At 47.1% G+C, this 25,217-nt stretch overlaps 1 protein-coding gene across 1 annotated transcript in view; it reads right to left on the bottom strand.

Moving 5' to 3' along the window:
* PLEKHA8 (pleckstrin homology domain containing A8) overlaps window positions 1-25,217 on the bottom strand; it is a 105,598-nt gene that overhangs the window by 71,952 nt on the left and 8,429 nt on the right. The window contains exon 2 of the mRNA XM_082259470.1: window positions 7,086-7,202. Coding sequence (XP_082115596.1) covers window positions 7,086-7,202 — 117 coding nt within the window. The remainder of the gene's footprint in view (window positions 1-7,085; window positions 7,203-25,217) is intronic.

Genomic DNA, 25,217 nt, shown 5'->3' with positions numbered 1-25,217 from the left:
GCTGCTCTGCGGTAGTAAGGCGAGTCCGGATCCGATCCAGGTCCTGGCGTATGAGGCTCACATCAAGCTGCATGGCCTCAATCTTATTTGTCAGAGCCTTTTGGCAGGCCGCTATCGCCGCCATGATCTCCGGATAGCCGGGGGAGGCAGGAGGCAGGGGCGCCTCCCCCTCCTTGGGGGACGCCATGATAGTGTGAGGCGAGGCCCGCGCTCTGTCACAGGCCGCAGCGGGAGACAAAGTCTGCACGTCCGGGGGGAAGCGGATTTTCCTGCCACCCTTCGTCCTACCAGATGACCTGGACGGCATCCGCAGTCAAGCGAGGCAGCCCAGGGAGAGATCAGCCACCCTGTACGGAGTAATGAAGCCGGTATCTACACAGAGCTCCGGAGAAGACGTCCGCTCACGGCGCCATCTTAGCCACGCCCCTTCTGCTGGATATTTAACCAGACCAAAGTAAGGGGAGCTCTCAAACAGCCAATAAAAACTGCAAAAAAGGTAGAGAAAAGCTAGAACTTTCTCTGTGCCTTCCTGTTGCAGATCTACCCTCACTTCCTGTCTGGTAAAACTGTTAGTAGGACAGAAACTGAGGAAAATCTCTAATAGCCTCATGGATAGGAGTTAAAACCTGACTGAGGATCTAATCTTTCCCTACTCTATCCAAAAGTAAAATTGTGTGGAGAAGGTTTCTAGGTTCTGCCAATCAGAATCCAGGGATTTTGCTGGAAGACCGTTGGAAGGCTATAAAAGGACTCTGGCAGCATCAGCTGGCCTCTTTGCTTGGAAAACTAGCTACGTGCCAGTATGGAGTCCCTGGTTCAGCGGTTCCTGGAATGTGTGGAGAGTGCAGGTGGAGAGGAATGGCTACGCCGCTGCCTGTCTCTAGCTGAAGAAGAGGGTCAGGTTGAGCCAGGGCTGGTGGAGGAAGCCAAGGCATCGCTGTTGGGAGAGGAGGAGCCGCGGTGTCGGCCGCAGATAAAGGCCAAGGGTCCTGCCTGGCAGGGAGGCCAGCGGAGGAGTCGGTTCGCCAGAGCAGCAGCGGATACAGGAGTCAGAGGAACACCAGCTTGCTGCAGCTCAAGAAGAGAGCTTGCGGCCTCTGGGTGACGGCGGTCAGGCTAGGAAGAACAGGTGGGCATACATGCCGCAAGACGGAGGTGACAGAAGTTGGAGCCTTACCTGTTCCTGAGCGACCAGTGGGCACAGAGCCACAGTGGCCTATGGCTGTGGATAGACTGTCAGCTCAGGAGCTTTTTTCTGCCCTCAGGTGCCCTACAAGAGTGCTTCCTGTGGATGCCCAGCTGCCTGCTGTCCCACCTGTGGATGCTCAGTTGCCTGCCGCCCCTCCTGCTGCTGCTGGAAATCCTCCAGCTTTGAGTGAATCCCCCCCCCCGGGGGGGGGGGGGTTCTATCTTCTCTGGTTCGATCTTTAACTTCCTGTCTGAATTCTGTCTCAGCTCTTACTAATCTTGCTATTCCTTCTGCTTCTTGCTTTTCAGACTGTCCTGAGGATCTTCCCTCCCAGTCTAGTGCCCTCTCCAAAGTAGTTGTGCCCGCCAGGCCCTGTGTTCCTGAGGCTTGCTTTAAGGAAGCTCTCCCCTGCGAGGTCTTCCCCCTGGGTTTTCACCTCAGATTGTCTGTTAAGGAAAACATTTGAAGGGGCGAGTCTGTAGATATGCTATCCCTCCTCCCTACCTTTAAGGAATTTGCTTTTAGATCAGATTGGAAAGGGGAGGAGGGAAGGGAGGAGGATAGGTATAGGCCAGTGCCTAGATCCTTTTATATTTGGTGGCAGGCTTATTGTATTTTTCCAGGTGTTATGGCGTAAAAGTGGCCAGAGTTGTGTGGCGGCCTCTTTCAACATCTGGATCACGTCTTTGAGGCATCTAGGAATTTTGGGGGCATGGGGTGGTACTCATACAACAAATCCTTCCACCAAAAGCGGTCAGTGCTTTCCATACTTTGTTGGGGGGTGAAGGATGCGGGGGTATGGCTCAATTTAAATTTGCCAAAGAAACCATTTGTGAGCAAGCAGCCAGCTGCCGTGTCCGCGGCTCCTGCTTACAGGCGGGGGTTTTGCTTTACATTTAACGAATTGCAGTGCCGGTGGAATGCGGCCTGCAAGTATAGACAAGAGTGCTCTTTTTGCGGGGGACCCCATCCGTTGTTTAAATGTGCAAAGAAGGCTGGCGGGCCTTCTGTGGCACAGCGTGACATTTTTCAAAAAAGCCTGCACGCCGGTGAAAAATATGCACCCTTGGCTGGAGCAGTATCCAGACAAGGAGAAGGCCCAATTTCTTCTCAATGGCTTTCTTCAGGGTTTTCCTTTGCCTTACTTTTCGAGAGATGGGTGCGTTGTGGTAGAGAACTTGAAATCGGTACATACATTTCCGCAGGTGGTGCATGAGAAGATTGGGAAGGAGATTGCCAAGGGTCGGTACCCAAGAAGGAGCCAAACTCGTTTTGTCTGATCCACCACCTTTCATTTCCTAAAGATAGCTCTTTGAATAACAAGATTGATAGGTCTTTGTGTTCAATGACGTATGCTACCTAAAGATAGCTCTTTGAATGACGAGATTGATGGGTCTTTGTGTTCAGTGATGTATACTACCTTTGAAGAAGCTGCAGTTAAAATTTGAGCCTTGGGCCCAGGTGCCTTGTTGGCTAAGACCGATATCAAATCAGCTTTCAGACTTTTGTCCATCTCTTCGCTGGTCTTCAACTCCCTAGGGTTTTATCTGCTTTTCTTTGTCATGCGCCCATTTTGAAATGTTTTCCATTTTTCTACATTGAGTACTCCGTTCGGAAGCCAGGTGGGATGGCATTGTCCATTATCTGGATGATTTTTTGTTGATCGGTCCCACGGATTCAGTATTGTGTGCTGAGATTCTGCATCTTTTGTAAGAGGATGGCATACTTTGGTGTTCCCTTGGCGGCAGAGAAGACATGCCCTCCATCCACCTCGTTGGAGTTCCTTGGTATCTTCAAGATCCGACCTTTTTGGAATTCCGTTTGCCTCAGGCAAAGCTCGAGAGGTTTCGTTCTTTGATTCTGGCCTTTATTTGCCGGAGGAAGGTTTTACTCAAGGAGATGCAGTTCTTGCTGGGCCTTTTGGCGTTTGCGTGCAAAGTTATGCCAGTAGGGCGCATTTTCTCCAGGCGTTAGTACCTGTCAACTGTGGGTTATAACTCCTCCTTTTCTCATTTGCACCTCACTGCTGATCTGAAGGAGGACTTGCTCGTATGGGCAAATTTTTTGGAGGCGTATAATGGCAGGTCCTTTTTTCAGGCTGACTTTATTCCTGCTCAGGATTTTTTGTTCTTCATGGATCCAGGGGGTTTACGGCTATATGGTGGTCGCATTGGTGCTGTGGGGCTTTGCCCGATTCTTGGGTTCAGAAGAAGGCGACCAAGAATATTGTGCTCTTGGAGCTTTTCCCCGTGGTGGTGGCACTGGAGCTTTGGGGGTTCATAATTTACAGATCGGCGCATCTTGGTGAGTACCGGTGTTCCGTGAGAATTACCTACCCCGTGAGAATTACCTACCCCTCGTCACTTCCGGCCAGAAAGAGCTGAGCAGCGCAGCAGTGCGCATGCTCAGAGCCCCGGATACGTGATGGAAGAACAGAGGAGCTTACTAGTGCGCATGCGCACTAGTATGAAACGATCACGGTGTACCGTGAGAAAAACCTACCGACGCGGCGCTTACATAAAACAGCTGTGCGGCAATACGAATCATCTCCGCTCCTGTCCCGGTCACTTCCCTGCTCTCGGCAAGTAAATATAAAAGCGGCTTTCGGCTCCATGATTTATGTTTTCATACAGCCGCTGCCGCTTTTATATTTACTATCCGAGATCAGGGAAGTGACCGGGACAGGAGCGGAGATGATATGTATTGCAGCCCAGCTGTTTTAATGTAACCGCCGCATTACATACAGTGCCGAGCACCGGAAGTGACGAGGGGTAGGTAATTCTCACGGGTAGGTAATTCTCACGGAACACCGGCAATAAGGGCGTACTGTTTGCAGGAAACTGCTTATCTTCTAAATCTTTGTTTGTTGTTCACTTGTTGCAACATCTAGGCTTTCTTTGCCTAAAGTTCAATATCTGGCTTAAAGCACAGTATGTCCCAGGTTATTCTAACATTCTTGCGGACACATTGTCTCATTTCCAGATGCCCAAGTTTTGGCAACTGCTCCCAGAGGTGGACGAGGTGGGTTGCCAATGCCCAACGGGACTGTGGGACCTGATCTGAAGCTGGTGCTGGTCCATCTTTGATGCAAGATGGTTACTCTTACGGTCATGTGGCAAAAGTAATGACCGGTGTTTCCTTTTTCCTTTGCCTACTGGGTCGCCCCTCTTGCTCTGAGTTTTTCTCGATTAAGCAGGCCTTGAAGGGGTATTACAAGACGATGTTTTCGCCGGATGATAGGCGACCGATTTCTTTACAGCTTCTAGCAGATCTTTCTGCTGCCACCTCAGTGGTATGTTTTTCGTGTTATGAGGCCCTGCTGTACAGCATTTTCATTGATATTTTTTGGGGCCTTGAGAATATCTGAGCTAGCTCTGCTATCCAGACATGCCCCTTTAGGCATCTTGTTTTAACATGTTTTGATTGGTAATTCTTTTATTTGGATAGATCTGTGCCGGTCTAAGACCGACCAGTTAGGAAGGGGCACTTGGGTGTCTTTGGCTACCAGCTTAAACCTCTCTATCTGCCTGGTGAGCTTGGTGAGGCAACTTTCTGCTGTACGTCTGTGTGGTGCGGGCCCCTTCTTGGTTCGTTTGAATTCGTCCACTTTGACTAAATTCCAATTTTACGTAGTATTAAAGAAATGCCTTGCTCATCTGGGGCTTGGGTGTTTCCGTATTTTTTCCCATTCATTTTGTATAGGCATAGCATCAGAGGTCTCCAGATCGAGTATGCCCCTTTCGGGTATTATGGATTTGGGCAGATGGAAGTCTAAATGTTTTCAACTGTATGTACGTCCTAACCTTTTTATTCGACTCATTGCAGGTACGCAGATATGTGTCTTGATAACAGGACACTCCTTTGATTATTGGGCCAGAAAACGTGTGGTTCAGCGTCAAATAGGTGGTAATTTGTCATTGTCACCTGAAGCCTTCACTATCTATTGGAAGGGAGTGAGAGGTATGCGCTGGTGTCCGCTGTACTGGCATTTGTCCCAGTGTTTCCAAGTGTGGCCCATACCCTCTATTTTGGTAGTTAACTTAGGTGGTAATGACCTGGGTAAGGTTCGGATGCTTTACCTTCTATTTATGATTAAAAGAGACCTTCAGTGGTTTCGTTTATCCTCCCCAGGTACAACCATAGCTTTCTCAGAGATCGTGCCGAGGCTTTCCTGGTGGTATTCTCCTCAGAATCAGGCTTTCGAGAAAATGAGGAAGCGGATTAACAGGGCCTTTGAGAAGTTCATGCTATCCTTAGGTGGTTTGTCATACAGGCATGTCGATCTGGAGGGTGGCATCCCGGGTCTGTATAGATGGGATGGGGTCCATCTTTCAGACGTCGGCCTGGTTATTTTCAATTTAGGGGTGTAATCGGGCATTGAAATAGCCGCTGTTGTGGGTAGGCCGTCCTTGCTTAAGCTTATATTGTTAGGTTCTAGCTCGAGTTCTGACAACTGGGCTAAAAGTTTAAAGTAACCTATGTATGGATTCCTGTTTAATGAGTTAATGGTTAACGACGATGTTTGTTTATGATTATCGCCAACAAAGTGCAGCGGCCATTTCTTGCCACTTTTGCCTAATGGTTTTCTTTTCTCATCATTTGGTTTGTATTTGGGGACTATTGTTGGGAGGGTTGAGGTGTGTCCTGCAATCCCATGGCTAAGGTGGGCACAAACCTTTGGGCCCACCTCCTTGGGATTGCGGTCACCCCCCCCTCCCCCTAGGCTAGCATAATTTAGGGGTGTATTGCTATATTTATGCTCAGGTATACCGTGTAATGGCCACTTTAATTGTGTGGAGAAGGTTTCCAGGTTGTGTCAATCAGAATCCAGGGATTTTCCTGGAAGACCGCTGGAAGGCTAGAAAAAGGACTCTGGCAGCGTCAGCTGGCCTCTTTGCATGGAAAAGGAGCTCCCTCCCGCCCGTCGCGTGCACTTTATGTAGTGCTGACACCCTGGAGTCAGGGGGTCTTTGTTAAAGGTTATAATGTTTGGTTCTGGCTTGAGTTCTGACAACTGGGCCAAAAGTTTAAAGTAACCTATGTATTGTATCCTGTTTAATGAGTTAATGGTTATTGATGATGTTTGTTTATGATTATGACCAATAAAGTGCCGCGGCCATTTCTAGCCACTTTTGCCTAATGGTTTTCTTTTCTTATCATTTGGTTGTATTGGGGGACTGTTGTTGGGAGGGTTGAGGTGTGTCCTGCAATCTCAAGAAGAAGCGAAAAATGGATTTAGGTTGTCATACACTTTACACAGCACCAATGTATATGGGTGTGTTCACACCAACCGCATGCTAAAATGATCTGTTTTAGCATGCGGCTGGTATCTGCTATGCAGTAGTGTTGAAAAGTAATGGGCTGCATTTTACAACTCAAGGCACGGTTTACTTTTTTTTTTTTCCTTTATTGGAAGTATACAAAGTGTACACTCCATTCAGGTCTTTGCACAACACCATGGTGTGTTGTGGTGACCTTTGGTGCCATCCAGTACGCTTTGTGAAAATGCATCATGTCTGCATTTTTCTGCACCTCACATTACACCAGCCTTGTGATAGGAATATGGCGCAAAGAAAACAATAGTTTTCTACATGCTATAGAGGTAACCTGTGTTGATAAAGTGCCGAAACATGCAGGTCGCAGCAGGATGTGTGAACGAGCCCTACCAAGGTTTTTTAGTTTTCCATCACAGCCTTATCTGCCGATGTGACTGTTGTTAATGTTTTAAACATATTACTTCACTAATTCAGTGGTCCATTTTTCCCTTTTCTATCTAAAGGTAATGGAACTTTACCAAGTTGTGACAAAGGCATATCTTATGACAAAATAAATTGACAGTAAAAAGCATCCCCTTCTGTGAGAAATATAAGTGATATCTTTCCTGACAGGTATTTACCTTGAATTTCACAGACGGCCATTTGAATACTTCCCTTGCAACCTTTCCATGCATCTTCCCGGGAGTCATAATAAGACAGAATTCCTCCACACAAAAGAAACCAGCGTGGCTGCCATCCTATAAGAAAGACAGACATATGTAATGGTAATGTACACAGCGGTTATTTCTGAGTGACTACATCTTAAGCCACAGTCACTCCATCATTGAGGGGGGCAGGGCCGTACTGACAGCCAAAACATGCCCAATACAGCCTCTGGTGAGAGCTGTGGAGGGGGCTGTGAAGAGGTGAGAGCTGTGGAGGGGGGGAGCTGTGAAGAGGTGAGAGCTGTGAAGGGGGGGGGGCTGTGAAGAGGTGAGAGCTGTGAAGGGGGGGGGAGCTGTGAAGAGGTGAGAGCTGTGGATGGGGGGGAAGCTGTTATGGGAGAGCTGTGGATGGGGGGAAGCTGTGAAGAGGTGAGAGCTGTGGATGGGGGAAATCTGTGAAGCTGTGAAGAGGTGAGAGCTGTGGATGGGGGGAAGCTGTGAAGAAGTGAGAGCTGTGGATGGGGGGAAGCTGTGAAGAGGTGAGAGCTGTGGCTGGGGGGAGCTGTGAAGAGGTGAGAGCTGTGGATGGGGGGAGCTGTGAAGAGGTGAGAGCTGTGGATGGGGGGAGCTGTGAAGAGGTGAGAGCTGTGGATGGGGGGAGCTGTGAAGAGGTGAGAGCTGTGGATGGGGGGAGCTGTGAAGAGGTGAGAGCTGTGGATGGGGGGAGCTGTGAAGAGGTGAGAGCTGTGGATGGGGGGAGCTGTGAAGAGGTGAGAGCTGTGGATGGGGGGAGCTGTGAAGAGGTGAGAGATGTGGAGGGGGGGCTGTGAAGAGGTGAGAGCTGTGGAGGGGGGGCTGTGAAGAGGTGAGAGCTGTGGATGGGAAGCTGTGAAGAGGTGAGAGCTGTAGAGGGGGGGGGGAGCTGTGAAGAGGTGAGAGCTATGGAGGGGGGGAGCTGTGAAGAGGTGAGAGCTGTACAGGGGAGGCTGTGACGAGGTGAGAGCTGTGCAGGGGAGGTTGTGAAGAGGTGAGAGCTGTGCAGAGGAGGCTGTGACGAGGTGAGAGCTGTACAGTGGAGGCTGTGAAGAGGTGAGAGCTGTACAGGGGAGGCTGTGAAGAGGTGAGAGCTGTACAGTGGAAGCTGTGACGAGGTGAGAGCTGTACAGGGGAGGCTGTGAAGAGGTGAGAGCTGTACAGGGGAGGCTGTGAAGAGGAGAGAGCTGTGCAAGAGAGGTTGTGAACAGACGAGAGCTGTGCAGGGGTGGCTGTGGGGGGTTGTTAAGAGTGGGGGGGTGAATCTTAAACAGGAAGGGGCGGGACAGCACCACATTTTAGTCTTGCCTAGGGCGGCACAAAACCAAAATACACCACTGTATCCATCATGTACTGTATAGGTCTGGACACATTATGTTATTCTTTAATATTAAACCAAGGAGCTGAGGCAATAATTTCATACGCTCAGACATAAGTGTTAATCATAGATAGGCAGCAATTCCACATCTCATTAAATTTGGATGGTGAGGCTCTATTTGTATAAGTGGCTTTATAAAATGATAGTGCCAAGTTAACCAGTTCTTTCTAAAAAGTCAAAGAGGGTGCCGTCCGCTTCTTCCATTTTAATATGATGGCCTTGCAAGCATAAAACAGGAATATATCAATGAGCGGTCTAAGAGCCATTATGGAGGGCCATCTCTTCCACCAGTCCTAATAAACAGACAGAAACAGATTTAGTGAGAAGTAGTAACTTCAGTTATAAAATTGAGCTCCCCAGTCGGATGAGTAGGTGCAACATTCAGAGGAGAACGATGGGTACATAACTGCAAGCTTTGCAGGGTTGTAGTGGAGAGGCCTTCCTGGAGATGGGCTTTAAAGGAAAAGTGCACTGATCATTTTTGCTCCTGCCTCCCTGACCAAAAGTAGACACCTTCTAAGATGCATACTTATCTCCATTCCATGACCTACCACAAAAATCTTCTCTGCTGTGGCTAAGCCTGTGCATTGGACCACTATAGAAGCCTGTGGTAAACCACATGCACAGGCCATGAGTGGGCCACGTGTTTATGAGGTGCTGAGTGCAGGCTGTCCATGTAAGTGTATGAGGACGCAGTAACTGACCAAACACAGTTGCTTGTCCCAGTTTGACAGGCATGCAGGTGAGCAGCCCTATGAAGCCACTGTCGGCCTTATACACACACAGCATCTGGCCCATTCATGGATTGTAGGCCAGCAGTGTCCATGTGAATGAGGCCAAAGGGTCAGCCTGCCAAAAAAATGATATTTCTCTGCCTTATTTTGCTACTTCTGTTACCTGTGCAAACTTTGACAACATATTTTATAAGTTACTTATACAGTCATTGCTTATCATGAAACAAGGAGGAGATGGTGTGATGAATGTTCCAATGACTATACAACTTTAATTTAGCCATGTGATGAGTCACACTCCTGGATGTCAAAGTCAGAGTGCATTCACCTTACTGAAGACTTGGCGATGCTTGTGAATTAAGACACCATAAATTGATGCAATATTGAGTAATCAGACAGTGGGGGTGTGATCTTGTACTACCCAGGAGGTCAGGTTTAGGGTGCATTCACCCCTGTGTGTTCAGTCCGAACCTGTGGCTTAAGGCCTGGTTCACACCTATGCGTTTTTTGCAGAAACGCACCAAAGTTCATTTAACATGATTTCCTATGGGACACGTTCGTATGCAAACCAGTGCTTTTCTTTGCTTTTTTTGGTGCAATAGACTTCAATGAGAAGTTGAAGAAAAGCATGTACTGCTTTGCGGTTTTTAATCTACCCAACAGCAAATTGTCCATAAAGAAAAACATAAAAAATACAAAAACGCAAATAGCAGCCAAATTGCGCTAAAACTGCAAAAACAGCAAAAAGCACTGCAGAAACTGAACAAAAGCAAACTGCATAGGTGTGAATCTAACCTAAGAGCCTGGTAACCCACTTTTATTTAAACAAAATTTACAGTCTTAACAACGGTTGCCCACACAGGGCACTTCTCACAGTAAAACGATCAACTAAAAATACCGAGCCACCTGGCTCTTTTGTCAGCAGCACTGCTGCTCTCTTTGGTGTCCCAGACCACTGGCTATTCAGGCTCTCTCAGTCTTGGTTGCAGCACTTTGCCCACTCCAGCCCCTCGAGCTTGCTCCCTCTAGTGCAGGGATCTCCAAACTATGGCCCTCCAATTGTTCACAATTCCCATCATGCCTAGTTATGTCTGTGAATGTCAGAGTTTTACAATGCCTCATGGGGCGTGTAGTTCCGCAACAGCTGGTAAGGCCGTAGTTTGGAGACCCCTGCTCTCGAGACTTCCCAATTACCAGCAGCTCTCTGGACCCAGTAGCCGCCTCAGCTTTCTTGGCCTCCCAGACCCGTGTAGCTGTCCCAACTTTCCCAGTCCTTGAGCAAGGATTCTCCCTCACAAGGGATGTAGCCTCCGGGAGGAACACCCAGCTCTGCTGACAGGGTCGGTCTCCAAATGGCAGCAACTGCAGCTTCCCTGAGCTACTCTCAGACTTGAATGAATGAATGAATGCCAATAAAATTAACAATAAGGTGGATCAATTCGAGAAGATCTGGGATCCCTGAGCACAATATGTATGAGTCCAGCTGACTTCTCCTTCTGTTATAATGTTATCATGCCATGAGATCTCTAGGTCTATTCTTTTCTTCATTTCTCTTTTTTCTTGCTGTCAGAGATGCATCTCTTTGCACACAGATCTTGATGAATAGTTGTTTATTCTGCTATAGGTTATCTCCTGCTTGATGTATATTTTTTATAGGGCAATTTCTAGATTGTCTTTTTCATGTCATCCTTGTCCAATGTTGTAACATTAATAAAAATATTGATTGTAAAAATATAAAAGTAAGGTTGGGTCCAGAATTCATAAAATGCATGAAAATGTCTAAGTGTGACTGTACCCTGAATGGGGTTTTCCTATCAGCTCTTATTGCTGGCTGTCTGATCTTATGTCCAGAATGTAAGGAAAAGGGGAGCTGGCTATGTTCCCCTTTTCCTCATGGGATGGTGGCAGGGATGAGGAAGTTAACAGGGCTAGTTTTGACCGGTCACAGGATGAAGAAAGTGTTTGTCAGGAAGGCTCTGGCAGAGAATGAGTTAAAACCCACAGGCTAATCCTGGCTCCACCCTTCTCATCAAGAAAGAGCACTATTTAAGCTGGATCAGCACACAGGTTCAGTGCTGTCTCGTCTTCAGCTTCCCCTGTTGTTCCTGCCTCTGCTACCTGTCTCCACCTGTGAAATACCGACCTGGCTTGCTCTTAACCACCCCTGCCTCCTGCCTGCATCGACCTCGGCTTAACTTTGACCATCCTTCTGCACCACCAATTTCATCTGATCCGCTCTTCCTGTGTATGACCCGGCTTGTTGAACTCTGCTTACTTTCAGTTGCTGGAAGCTCCCAGTCATGCCCGCTGCCTTCTCTCCACTGGAGTTCTGTGGCCACCTGATGTCCTACTCTGCCATCAACCAGCACCAGCACGCCATCAGGCACTCGTGCGACTCTGTACTCCTGCGCCTTCTGTTTACACTACCAAGGGCCCCGAGTCAGAAGTGTAAGAGAGGCCTTCCTCAGCATATTCAGGCTCCACCCGCCAGGTACATGACAGTGTTATTTCTGTTGCTGGGGAAAAGGTTAGCTGACCTTTTCCCCTGGGGTCAAGCGGCCTCCTGTTCCCGCTTAAAACTGGCCTTATCTTTGGGGAAATTAGTGTAGATGACCTTTTATTTGAGGTCAGATTCCCCCTTTCCCGCTCAAAATTCCCGCCTGAATGTTGGCCAGTTCATTCCACAACCCCTGGCATAGGGCAATTTAAGGGGGACCCTCTGAAGTCCGGGCTCAGCCGCCTCAGAAACGGAGCTGTGGTGTTCCCCCACCCTCCCTCCCTTGTGTTTGTCGTGGCCAGTATTATTATTTGTTAGGGTCACCTTTGTGTAATGCAAAGGGGGACATAATGGTTTAATTTGATGATTTTGCAGCGATATCGTTTATTGTTGGATAAAATTATTTGAGTTAGGGCCCTTTCACACGGGCGTTCCGCATGTCCGTATATCATCCTATTTTTTTGCGGATGATGTACAGACATAATGCATATCAATGGCATTGCAGATGTCAGCGGATGACCATCTGCTGACATCTGATTTTCGTCCTTTCAGTTTTGTTCCGTTTTTTGGAACGGAACAGAACCCTATTTTTGTTCCGTTTAAAACACGGAAAGGATGAAAAATCGGATGTCAGTGGTGTCATCCGCTGACATCCGCAATGCCCATAGACATACATTATGTCCGTATATCATCCGCAAACGGATGGGATGATATGCGGACATACGGAGCGGATGACACAAGTGTCATCCGCTCCGTGAAAAAAAAAATTCCGGAGCGGATCGCAATGTGGTCCGCTCCGTGTGAAAGAGCCCTTAATTCTGTTTATTTTACAACCTGGGTCGTAGTGGCTAGGTTGTTTGAGTGTTTTGTATGAATTTATAAAATGAATTGTTTATTTATGTTTGGTTGAAATAATAAAACAAATAATAAATGCCCGCGGCCTTATTTTTTATACAACCCAATGTTGTGTGGTGTCTTATTACTTTTAGTTATCAGTTTTAGTTATAGGATACTGAACGTTGGATAGTTAACACAGCAGCTCCTCCTGAGCTACCCAGTTGGTTTGAATGGAAAAAAATGTTAGTGTGTACCAGACTTAAGTTGTAATACTGACCTTACTCTTTATTCAGCCAACCTCCGATGCTCTCTTCTACTCCAGCTTGTGGGCAATCCTTCGCTGTCCTCATATACGATGCAGGACTATTGGCCCTGCCCTGTATTGGGTGATATAGTTGCGGGACTATTGGCCCTGCCCTGTACTGGGTGATATAGTTGCGGGACTATTGGCCCTGCCCTGTACTGAGTGCAGGGCCAATAGTCCCTAAGGGTACCTAATTGCGGGAAGGGGTCCTTATTGCCTTATAGAAGAACTCCGGTGTACCGGTCACACAGCTAGATTGAATCTACCAGCACAAGGAGTAAGGTAAGTATTACACTTTATTCCTCATCCCGTTTAGTTAACAAGCATTTAACACTGCAGTTTGAAGGGCCCCAGTAGTTTTTTTTTTGTAGAAATTCCCTGAGTTGGGTTTTAAGAATCGTTAAGACTGTACACTTCGATTTAAAACGCTACCTGACTGAAAGAGTGTATCAAAGTGCTTTAATGAAATATTATATTTCATAATACATTTCAGCTCATGCCCACTTTCCAATGGAATGTGGTCCCTTGCAATTACATATTAACGAGTCAGACTAACACACCTCATTCATACATCCTTTGACACTTGGCAGTTGTATTTTGCATATAGACGACAGACATTGATAGGTGTTTACATGTTAAAACACCTTTTCATTCATTCATTTGGACACTTAACAAGTTAGGTTTCGCATAGAGATTACAGACAACACCTGAACACAATTGACAATTGCTTACATTAACACATCAGACAGCTGAACACAGACGGAGTGGCTTTTCCATAAACACAATCTCAGACACAAGACACCCCACATTGACAGAGATGTATGGGGAACACAAGGGCCTTTTCATGTATTGTTTTTGGTGGAGATATGTTCTATTGTTAAGTTGACCCATGAATTGTAACTGGTTTAAAGTGGTTTTTGCCGCTCAAATTTCCTTTAAAAAGGTGAGCGAAACTTGAAATAAATTAGATGTGTCTACACTAAGCTTAAGTTGCTATGTGTCGTCGCATCTCCTGGCCAGCAGACGGAGAATTCACTACACAGGGGGAGTTAGGACTGAAGGGCCGTAAATCATCTTGTAATTGCCTCCTGACAAGATTGAGCTAACACTGACAAAACAAAAAAATCCCATGCATCAATTAGTAAAACAGGAGCTAAAACACTAGGCTTAGAAAACCCAGGGGGACCACATTGTTTACTTTTTTAACAAATTCCCTAATTCCCAGTAGAAGACAAAACTATGAGGCCACCAGAGACTAAAGACTGTTCAGCTAGAACACCAACAACTATACAAAAACAGACTAGTACAGGATTCTTATTTATATGCAAGACCTTATACTGCTTTCAGAGCAATTACAGAAAAGAATGGGTGAATTTATGTGTTTTATGTGGTTCCCAAAATGCTTCTGTTTACTGATGTACAGCCTTAGTCCAGAATAGAAAAACACAGATTTGGGTGACTGTCCCAGGTTCTGTAGGTGGAAGGTCCCAGACTGTGTATGACGGGCATAGATTGGCAGTGCTAGGCATGGTCTGTTAGGCCTTTTTCACGCGGGGACCTAGTACAGTGAAGGGCAGCGTTTACCCACCTGGTACTGCATAGTTGCCGCTGCTCCTGATCGGACATCTGTGTGGGTGCACGGTCCCGAACATAAACTGTCTGTGTTCAGGGCTGTGCACCCACACAGATGTCAAATTGGGAGCAGCAGCAGTGTCCATACAGCTGTTACATCCCAACTGACATCAATAGGACTGCCTGCACAACAAGGCACTGACACCTGTGCATCCTCATGCAGGTAAACACGGCCCTCGCATGAGTGTATGCTGTAGTACATGGCCCTCGCATGGGTGTATGCTGTAGTACATGGCCCTCGCATGGGTGTATGCTGTAGTACATGCCATGTTAACAAGGCCTTACTCAGCTGTGAAATCTTGGAAGTATTGTCAACACCAACTACAATGTGCCACCAGGAACTTGGGCTGTAATGGTTCATCATCCTTCAGATACCATTAAGTTATTTCAATATAAGCATTTATGAAACAGGTAAAGTAGATTTGGACAGAGTGGAGAGGGATTAGAAGACAGTTGCCATCATAAAAACTGGTTGTGCAATATACCTAAAGGACAATTCGTGCGGTTAAGGCGAAATTGTACATTAGTTGATGATTATGAGGCACAATCGCGAGTTTTAAAAAAACGGTTCAAAGAAAAAGGTTATGATGGCAACAGGTCGGATGATGAGATTTTGGAGGTTAAGAACATTGAGAGGTCTAATTTATTGAATAATAAGATACCTGAAGTACTCAAGGGTAATGAAGAATATAGAATTATCTTGGAGTACAATGCTCAGCACAAAAAAAGTAGAAAAAAATCATAGCTAAGCATTGGTCTATACTTCAGCAAGATAAGATATTGGGCCCCACTCTACCGACGAGACCAGTATACAAAAAAGACCCCACAATTAGAAATTTGTTAGCACCAGGGGTGATTGACCCCCCGATTACTGGCGAAAATAAGTTGTTCTCTTTTCTATCCGGCTTCCACGCTTGTGGTAGATGTGTGGCCTGCAGGACTTCTAAATATAATATAAAAAAGAGAGGATTTTTCAGCTCATACTACAGGCAAATCCTATAAGATCAAGGATTTAATCACCTGCACGTCCACTGGGATAGTCTACATGCTGGAGTGCAATTGTGGACTTCAGTATGTGGGCCGAACCACACGAACGTTGCAGGTGAGAATAGCAGAACATATGAGCAGTATCAAAAAGGGCCGCAAAGCCCACCATGTTGTTAAGCACTTCAAGCACTTTCACAATAAGGACCCCAGCGGTTTGAAATTTTGGGGGATTGAGAAAGTGAAAAAGCATTGGAAAGGGGGGGGGGCAATTTTGTACGACAACTCAGCAGAAGAGAATCCTTCTGGATTTTTGAGACAAGAGTAGGGGTGCCAAGAGGTCTCAATGTAGACTTTGACCTCAATTGTTTTATTTCAGATCGATAGTTTTTTTGTTTTAAATTTTAAATTTATTCATGATATTTATATATTTTATATCATGTGATTGTTGTGTATTTTACTGTTTTTATTCTTATTTTTTTTATGTATGCTACTGTATGATATTTGTTTATAGAGACTGCAGGTGACATATCATTATCCCCTCTGAATAAGTTCATTTGTTAATTTTTTAATTGTTTTTATGCCCATATCTCGAATGCACAATTGAGTTTGTTTGGGCCGGATTTATTAATTTTATGTTTACATTAGTATTACACTTTCCTCTTACGCATCAAGGGCGGTTCAGACTGAGAATCTTGTTTTGGTTCCGGTCTGTACTATTGTCAGTGACCGTGTCCTGGAGCTTTATTCGGCTGCTAAGAGAGCTGGCTTCCGCGGCACTTTCGGTCCGGCGTCCTGTGTTGCGATCCAGCAACGATACGTATTGGCCATTCAAGCTGGAATACTACTACAAATAGGTGACGTCCATCCCTCCACCCATACGCTGAAGAAGTCCCGCCCACGGACGTAACGCGTGCAGAGGGGGGAGGAGATTGTGTGACGTCACCTGCAGTCCCTGTCGGCGGAGCTAGGCTCTGCTAGATACGCTGTCATTCATCGCTGTTTCGTTTCCATACTCAAGTAAGAGGCTGTCTTGTTCCTAATAAATGTGTTGTTGAGACAATATCACACTATGGTATGCCTCTTGCTTTTTATGGGAGCATCTGTATCTGAGTCTGAGTGAAGGGGACATCCGTAGTATCTGATGATCTAGTGTGGAGACGCTGCTGTGCGGATTGTTGTTCAAGGCTGTTTTTTCACAGCCCTCAGGTGAGAGGCTAGTATCACTGGTGGAGGCTATTTGCACTGAGTGAGAGCACCTTATTTTGGATTAAGACAAGGCACTGTGCACTTTTCCCTGGATTTCATCTATGGACTTAACCCTTCCCTTATTTAAGGATTTTAGATTTACAGTGATTCTGTTATATGGACTTTTATGTGATTTTAGTGATTTTACTTATCCTTATTGATCGCTTTAGCGCTGCACTATTATTTTTCGGATTAGAATACCTGTCAGGTATTTATTGCTGTCTGTGCCCCCGTTAGGGAGATTCATCCTCTCTATTAGTCCTGGTATCCAATGTCACAGAGTGAAAGTGAAAGAAAATCATAAATTTGGGGTTTTCACCAGAACATAAATGTAAGACAAAACTGCCAATGGGGACACAAGTTCTTGTGAGCCTGGTGACAACCAGGGATTTCCTGTTTTGACTAGACTATGGGACAGGAAGTGGAGAGAAATCTCCCCATTGGGACACAGATGGAAAAAAAGTGAAAAAGTGGCATAAGTTCTACTAAATTTGATGTATAAATCACAGACACCTGTATGACAGGATGATGCCTTAAGCCCCGTACACACGTACTGATCGTCGGCCGAACGATCGGCCGTCTTTTGTCCAGGGCTGTCGTGTCTGTTGGAAACTGCAAAAGACTGCACACGAATTTTGTCGGCCAACAACAGCCGACTGCAGAAGTGATGTCATGTGATGGTTAACTTTCCTTGTCTTTTTTCTTTTCTGAGCATGCCCAGTCTTGCTAATCTGCTGTCTGTCGGCCGAAATCTGTACTGACTGGCGAACAATCGGCCGTTCTGGTGTTGGCCAACAAAAATTTTAATGCCTGCACAACAGATTCTGTTCGGCCAAAAATGCGCTGTCGGCTGTCGGAAGCATCATACTAACAAGCCTAAAATCGGCTGATCGGTCGTCGGCCGAATATTTACGGCCGACAATCGGTACGTGTGTACGGGGCTTTAGATGCTTTCCCAGAAGAGAGTAGACACTCCATACTGTTTCTGTGTGCAGAAAAGCAGGCAACTGCTAGAATGACACACATGTAATGAAGCCATCAATGGTATGGGTGCAGTGATATAATTATAAGTAGAGATGCACAGATATTAATGTTTTTTTTCATCAGCAAGTACGAGTACCAATACTTTCGTCTAAGTACTGGCGGATACCGAGTATGAATATTTTGTGGTGTGATTTGCGTCCATACAAGATGAATGGATGTAAATCACACTGCAAAGAATCGCATGCTATTTGAACAGGAATGCGGTGCTATTCCTGTCGGAATTGCATGCGGTTTCCCCACCACTCCTGCGTGAACCCAGGCTTGTCATAGTGATTTCAGCCTGGATACACACAGGAGCAGTGCGGGAATCGCATGTGATTCAGACATTCCTTTTTCAAATTGCATGCAACTTGCACCCATTCATTTTGTATTGACGCAAACAGCACCACAAAGTATCAGTTTCGGTATCGGGAGCATTTTCACACGTAAGACTACTCATGAAAATACTCATTATCACCACTGATGCCAGTATCGGTATATCCCTAATTATAAGCCCAACGCCAGGCAAAATGATGCTTAAAGGAGTTTCGCCCCCCTTTCAGCTGCTGACTTTTACTATTAGGGCACTTACCTGCCCAGGCATTCAGTGGTGTCCTCACCCAAGCCCATTCCTGAATCTGCTCTTGGGTGCTGGCGTTGCCATCTTTGTTAAGGGAAACTGGCAGTGAAGCCTTGCCGTGCGTAAATTGCGCTGCGCTATGTGATTTGCCCAGCTGTGGGGGAGGGGGGGGGGTCGAACTTCTGGCTCACTTCAACAAGGCGAACTGAACCGGAAGTGGGAGCTGGTACCTGACAAAACCAGGTACCTGCCCCGCCCAAAAAGGTGCCAAATGTGACAGCAGAGTAGTCAGTTCTACTACAGTGATACCTGCAATCTTCTGGGTCCTGCTAAAGTTCTAGTCGACTGGCTGCCCCACAGCACATGGATGTCACCACCCCTCCTCTCCACTTCATCCAATCAATGCCTTGCACTCATTAAGAAAATACAAGGCATCCTATATATCTGGGATATGCAAACGGTGGCCCTCCTGCTGTTGCAAAACTACAAGTCCCATCATGCCTCTGCCTCTCGGTGTCATGCATGTGGCTGTCAGAGTCTTGCTACGCCTCATGGGAATTGTAGTTCCGCAACATCTGGAGGGCCACAGTTTGCATATCCCTGCTATACATGCAGTGGTGCTGCGTGAGTGCTCCTTGTGGGAAGTATGTGGTGGGGCTGCTGCGCAGAACAGAACCTGAGCAGGACTCAGTGGCTACCACTGTAGTAGTGCCGAATATTACAGTGATTTTCAGCTTCCCCAGCAGTCCATTAGGTAAGAGTAATGTATATTTACATTGTGCCAAGATATAGAATACAGATAATTCCTTTAATGGCTGTAATTAAATAACAACTAAATGTGATGATCACACTTTTGACTGTTTGACACTGGGAGCTGGAATTCTGAAACAGCCCAGAAAATGACTAACTGACATTCAAACTGGCATGCCAAAATCTGGTTACTTCTTACAAGTACAATAAAGTACATCCAAGTCAATCTTTATAACTGTAGAAAAGCAAGCAATGTATAGCTCCATATATTTTATATACACCAATCAGCCATAACTTTGTAACCACCCACCTAATATTGAGTAGTTCCTCCTTTAGCTGTCAAAACAGCCTTGACCCGTTGAGGCAATGGATGCCACTAGACCTCTGAAGGTATGTTGTGGTTTCTGGCACCAAGCTGTCAACAGCAGATCCTGTAAGTCCTGTTAGATGAGAGGTGGAGCCTCCATGGATCAGATATGTTTTTTGTTTTTTCAGCACATCCTAGAGATGCTTGATTCTATTGAGATCTGAAGAATTTGGTGGCCAAGTCAGTACCTCAAACTCGTGCTTTTCACACATTCTTGAACCATTTTTTGAAGTGTCAAGGGGCATAATACTGCTGAAAAAGGCCGCTGCCATTAGGGAACACGCAAAGGAAACCCCCCTCTTCTCGCACCTCAGGATGAGTTGTACTGTGTGGACATGCATAGAGAGCAGCCGCTGAAATCACCATCATCTGGCGGGTCTTGTGTCTGGTCCTGGGCATATTGATCACATCGATTTTTTTGTTCAATCTTGCCATGTTGACAGATCTTCTCTCTGCACGGTGAACCTACTACAGTCTACCTCCCTGTAAGTGATACTATTGTCTACAACAAAAAGTGTTACAAATTTTTAATCCCTGTGCCCTGCTACTTTGTTTCCTATGCATGTTATTGGCATATCACACAGTGATCTGTTGGATTGTTGTTTTACTCCTGAAGTTATTAATCCCTTGCTGACCAAAGGATGTATCATGAACTGTAAAGTGAAGTGAGCGCCGGATACCATCTTTTATTTTTGCCCTCAGGGAATACTATGAAGGGGTGTACTTGGTCAGCAACAATGTTTAGGTAGTTGGTATGTATCAACTAGGAATGGGCTCGGGCGTGTTCGGGATCCCACCTGCCCGATCCTGCCAGGCAGCCGTCACTGCACACAGCTAATCACAGGCAGGGAGACATTTCCCGGCACAGATGGGCAAATCTGCCTGTGATTAGCCGTGTGCAGTGTCAGTTTCCTGGCGGAATCGGGCAGGTGGGATCTCGAACACGCCCAAGCCCATTCCTAGTATCAAGTAATATCCACATGAATGGCAGGACTAGGGTTGCCACCTCATCCCATTAAACCAGGACACACATTATGCAGGTTCTGTGGCTGATTAAGGTGGTAATTAAACTCACTTGGTGCCTTATGTGCATTATATCAGCCTCAGAACCTGTGTAATTAATATTTGTCCTGGTTTAATGGGATGAGGTGGCAACCCTAGTCCTGCCATTCATGTGGATATTACTTGATACTAGGAATGGGCTTGGGCGTGTTCAAGATCCCACCTGCCCGATTCCGCCAGTAAAATGACACTGCACACGGCTAATCACAGGCAGTGAGACATTTGCCGATCTGTGCCAGGAAATGTCTTCCTGCCTGTGATTAGCCATGTGCAGTGACGGATGCCTGGCAGGATCGGGCAGGTGGGATCCCGAACATGCCCAAGCCCATTCCTAATTGATACATACCAACTACCTAAACATTGTTGCTGTTAGGAACACTCCCTGTGTACACTGAAGTGCTGTCATGAATCTGCCAGTTAAGAGTTAACTTAGTGCAGACTAATTGCACTAATTGGCAAAAGGCTGGCCTATTTAAACACCACAGCAGCACTGAGCCATTGCTGTCTTGTCTGCAGCTTTACCTGTACTTCCTGATCCTGAACCTGCTGTTTCCTGTTGACTTCCTGATCGACCTCCCGGCTTGTCCACTACTTCGTCTGCTTGCTGCCCGCCCTGACCTTGGCTCGTTCCTGTGACCACTCTCCTGCCTTATCCTTGTCGGCTTATCTGCTTCCGATTCTGGACGTGTTCACCTCCTGGTGGGGCAACCCTGGGGACCGCGACCTAGTGTTAGCTTGCAGCGCAGTCTATCCCCACCACCAGGGGCTCTAGTGAAAACCAGCTAGCACTTAGACTCCGCACCTCAGACTAGCCCGTGTCTACCACCAGTGTGACCCGTCCGTGTTCCTGTTGTACCAGATCCCACGAGGCTACCTCTGCACGTCAGGCTCAGCCACCAGCACCATTACAGTACAAGACAGCCATGTCGGAGCCTGCAAGAGGGGCCTCTCCTCTGGACGAGATCTGCCAACACTTGGCAGCATTGTCGCAAACAGTCAAGTCGCTCCAGGACAGCTATGTGCACTTGGAGGAACGCATGCACTCTGTGACTAACCAGGGGATCCCTCCTGTTTCTTTGGTACCCCCAACTTCCATGACACCAACAGGTTCGGTCTCAGGACCCACAGTGGTGATGCTACCACCTGAACCCAGGGTTCCTACACCAGAGCGATTTTCAGGAGATCGGGACAAATTTAGGGCGTTCCGTAACGCATGCGAACTTTATTTCTCACTGCAGCCCCGGACTTTCTCCTTGGAAGCCACCAAGGTTGGATTTGTCATTTCCCTACTCTTGGATGAACCCCAGTCCTGGGCACACCGACTTCTTGAAGAGTGCAGCCCACACCTAGACTCCTTGTCTTCCTTTTTTGGTGCCATGGCTCAATTATACGATGATCCACAGCGCACTTCCACAGCGGAAGCTGCTCTTCATGCACTCCAGCAAGGCCGCAGAGCAGTAGAGGAGTACGTCTCGGATTTTAGACGGTGGAGTACTGATACCGAGTGGAACGACGCAGCGCTACGTCACCAGTTCCGCTCAGGCCTATCTGAGGGTCTGAAGGACGAGCTAGCCCGAGTTGGCATTCCAGACTCCCTAGAGGCATTGATTTCATTGGCTATCCAGATAGATCGCCGGCTTCGTGAGCGCCGTGCGGAAAGGTCTGCCCAGCACCCACGCCCGTTCTGGATGATGCCGCGGTTCGCAACTCCGGCTCATGTCACCTCCACCAGGCCCATTCCGGCCAACCTGGCTCCTGCTAACTTCACACCAGATGCCCCAGAACCCATGCAGGTTGGCGTTATGCGGTCTACCCTAACCGCTGAAGAACGACACCGCCGGCAAAAGAATAACCTCTGCCTATACTGTGGTGAAGCCGGCCATTACGTACGTTCTTGCCCAGCAAAGTTACGTAAGTTTCTCTCCATCTCTCCTTCAAGTTATCCAGCATCCGCTGCCAGTGCTACTCACTTAGCGCTCCCTGTTTCGTTTCAACTCCCGGGAGGTACAATACCAGTCACCGCAATTATTGATTCTGGAGCGTGCAGCTGTTTCATTGATCTCACGTTCGCCATCCAACAACACATCCCTCTTCAAACCAAGACTCAAGGACTTTCCATTTTTCTTGCAGATGGGTCTCATATTAAGTCTGGACCTGTGACTCAGGAGACCCCTCCACTTCCTATGGTCACTTCTTCAGGTCACAAAGAGCTACTCAGCCTGGATGCTATTGCTTCCCCTTTATTTCCGGTTATCCTGGGATTGCCGTGGCTGCAGGCCCACAACCCGCAAATCGATTGGATGACAAGAACGATCAAATTTCAGTCTGATTACTGCATAAACTCCTGTTTACCGGTCTCTCTCAGCCCTGCCAGTACCCTGCTCTGTTTGGACTCTGACACAGATCTGCTTTCTGCTGTGCCTAAGCCTTATCATGGCTACCTGGACGTTTTTAGTAAACGGGGGGCCGAGACCCTTCCTCCTCATCGCACATACGAATGCCCGATCGAGTTACTTCCTGGGGCCGGGATTCCATTCGGTCGTATCTTCCCTTTGTCAGAACGGGAATTGGAGGCTCTGAAAGAATACGTGGATGAAAATCTAAAGAAGGGGTTCATTCGTCCATCGACATCCCCAGCAGGGGCAGGAATCTTCTTCGTGGAAAAAAAGGACCACTCTCTCCGCCCCTGTGTGGACTATCGGGAACTAAATAAGATCACGGTCAAGAACCGTTACCCTCTTCCCCTGGTACCAGAACTTTTCCAAAGACTGAGGTCAGCCTCCATTTTCACTAAGTTAGACTTACGTGGGGCCTATAATTTGGTCCGTATTCGTGAGGGGGATGAGTGGAAAACAGCGTTTCGCACCAGGTTTGGGCATTTTGAATATCTGGTGATGCCCTTCGGCCTGTGCAACGCCCCAGCAACCTTTCAACATTTTGTAAATGATATTTTCAGAGACTGGTTAGATATCTTTGTTATTGTCTACCTGGACGATATCTTGATTTTCTCTGCATCCCTGGATCAACATCGGGGACATGTCAAAAATGTCCTCGGCAGACTCCGCCAACACGGATTATATGCCAAGCCGGAGAAGTGCGAATTTGAACGCCAGAGTATTCAGTTCCTAGGTCTCATAATTTCCACTGAAGGAATTAAGATGGATCCCCAAAAGGTCTCAGCCATCTTGGACTGGCCACCCCCGTCAGACAAGAAGGGGGTCCAGCGCTTCGTAGGTTTTGCCAACTTTTACAGGAGATTTATTAAGGGATTCTCTGACATCATTTCCCCCATTACACAGCTCACGAAGCAGAATACCCGGTTCAATTGGCCTCCTGAAGCCCAGACTGCCTTTCTAACCTTGAAAAGGCTCTTTACAACTGCTCCCATCCTGAGTCACCCGAATCCTGCCCTTCCTTACCTTCTTGAAGTAGATGCATCAGAAGTGGCCGTGGGGGCAGTTATTTCGCAAAGGCAGGGTACTAAAGATCTCATACATCCTATAGCCTTCTTCTCTCGTAAACTTTCCCCAGCAGAAAGGAACTATGACGTTGGCGATCGAGAACTTCTGGCCATTAAGGCTGCCCTTGAGGAGTGGAGGTACTTGTTGGAAGGGGCAACGCATCCTATCCTCATCTTCACAGATCACAAGAATCTTGAGTATTTAAGAGCTGCTAAACGGCTGAGGCCACGTCAGGCACGTTGGGCATTGTTTTTCTCAAGATTTTCCTTCCATATTACCTACCGGCCGGGATCTAAAAATGTCAAGCCAGATGCGCTCTCCCGCATGTTTGATGATCCAAAGGAAGTGCCAGTACCCGACACCATCCTGTCCGCAGGTAATTTTTTGTTATTACAGACCAACCTGATGGCCCAAATAAAGCAAGCTTCTGCAAAGAATCTCTGTCTCCCTGAGGTGTCCCTGGTACCCAGAGATGGGTTATTATGGCTTGAAGACAAGATCTTTGTCCCTGAAGAGGTCCGAGTGACTTTTTTAGGGTTATGCCATGACCACCCTCTGGCGGGCCATTTTGGTACTCATAAGACCCTGGATCTATTACAACGAACATTTTGGTGGCCAGATCTGGAACAGAGTTGCAGGGAGTACGTGAAGTCTTGTACCGTCTGTACCCGGAGCAAGTCTGTAAGAAACAAGGCGTGGGGCCTGCTCAGGCCACTACCAGTCCCTGACAGGCCTTGGAAGATGGTCGCCATGGACTTCATAGTGGAGCTTCCCCCCTCAGAGGGCTGTTCCGCCATTTTTGTGGTCGTTGATCGTCTATCTAAGATGGCCCATTTCTTGCCACTCAGGAATACGCCCACGGCCAAGGAGACTGCAGAAGTTTTTATTAAAGAGATCGTTAGGCTTCATGGGGTTCCTGCAAATATTGTTTCAGATAGAGGGGTCCAGTTTACCTCCCGCTTCTGGAAAGCCTTGTGCGACGCGTTGAAGATTGAGCTGTCCTTGTCTTCCGCCTACCATCCTCAGATTAATGGACAAACCGAAAGGACAAACCAGACGTTGGAACAGTATATCCGTTGTTTCACCACATTTGTCCAGGATGACTGGGTGGCCCTACTACCATTGGCAGAGTTTGCATACAACAATGCTAAACATTCTGCTACAGGGCAAGCTCCATTCTTCGCAAACGACGGTTTCCATCCGTCCTTCTTACCGGACGTT

This window comes from Pelophylax lessonae, assembly GCF_965119305.1.
Source record: "Pelophylax lessonae genome assembly, chromosome: 5".
NCBI classification, from domain to species: Eukaryota; Metazoa; Chordata; class Amphibia; order Anura; family Ranidae; genus Pelophylax; species Pelophylax lessonae.
Note: the sequence above shows the minus strand (reverse complement) of the source record. Positions and strands in the feature narration are given on the sequence as shown.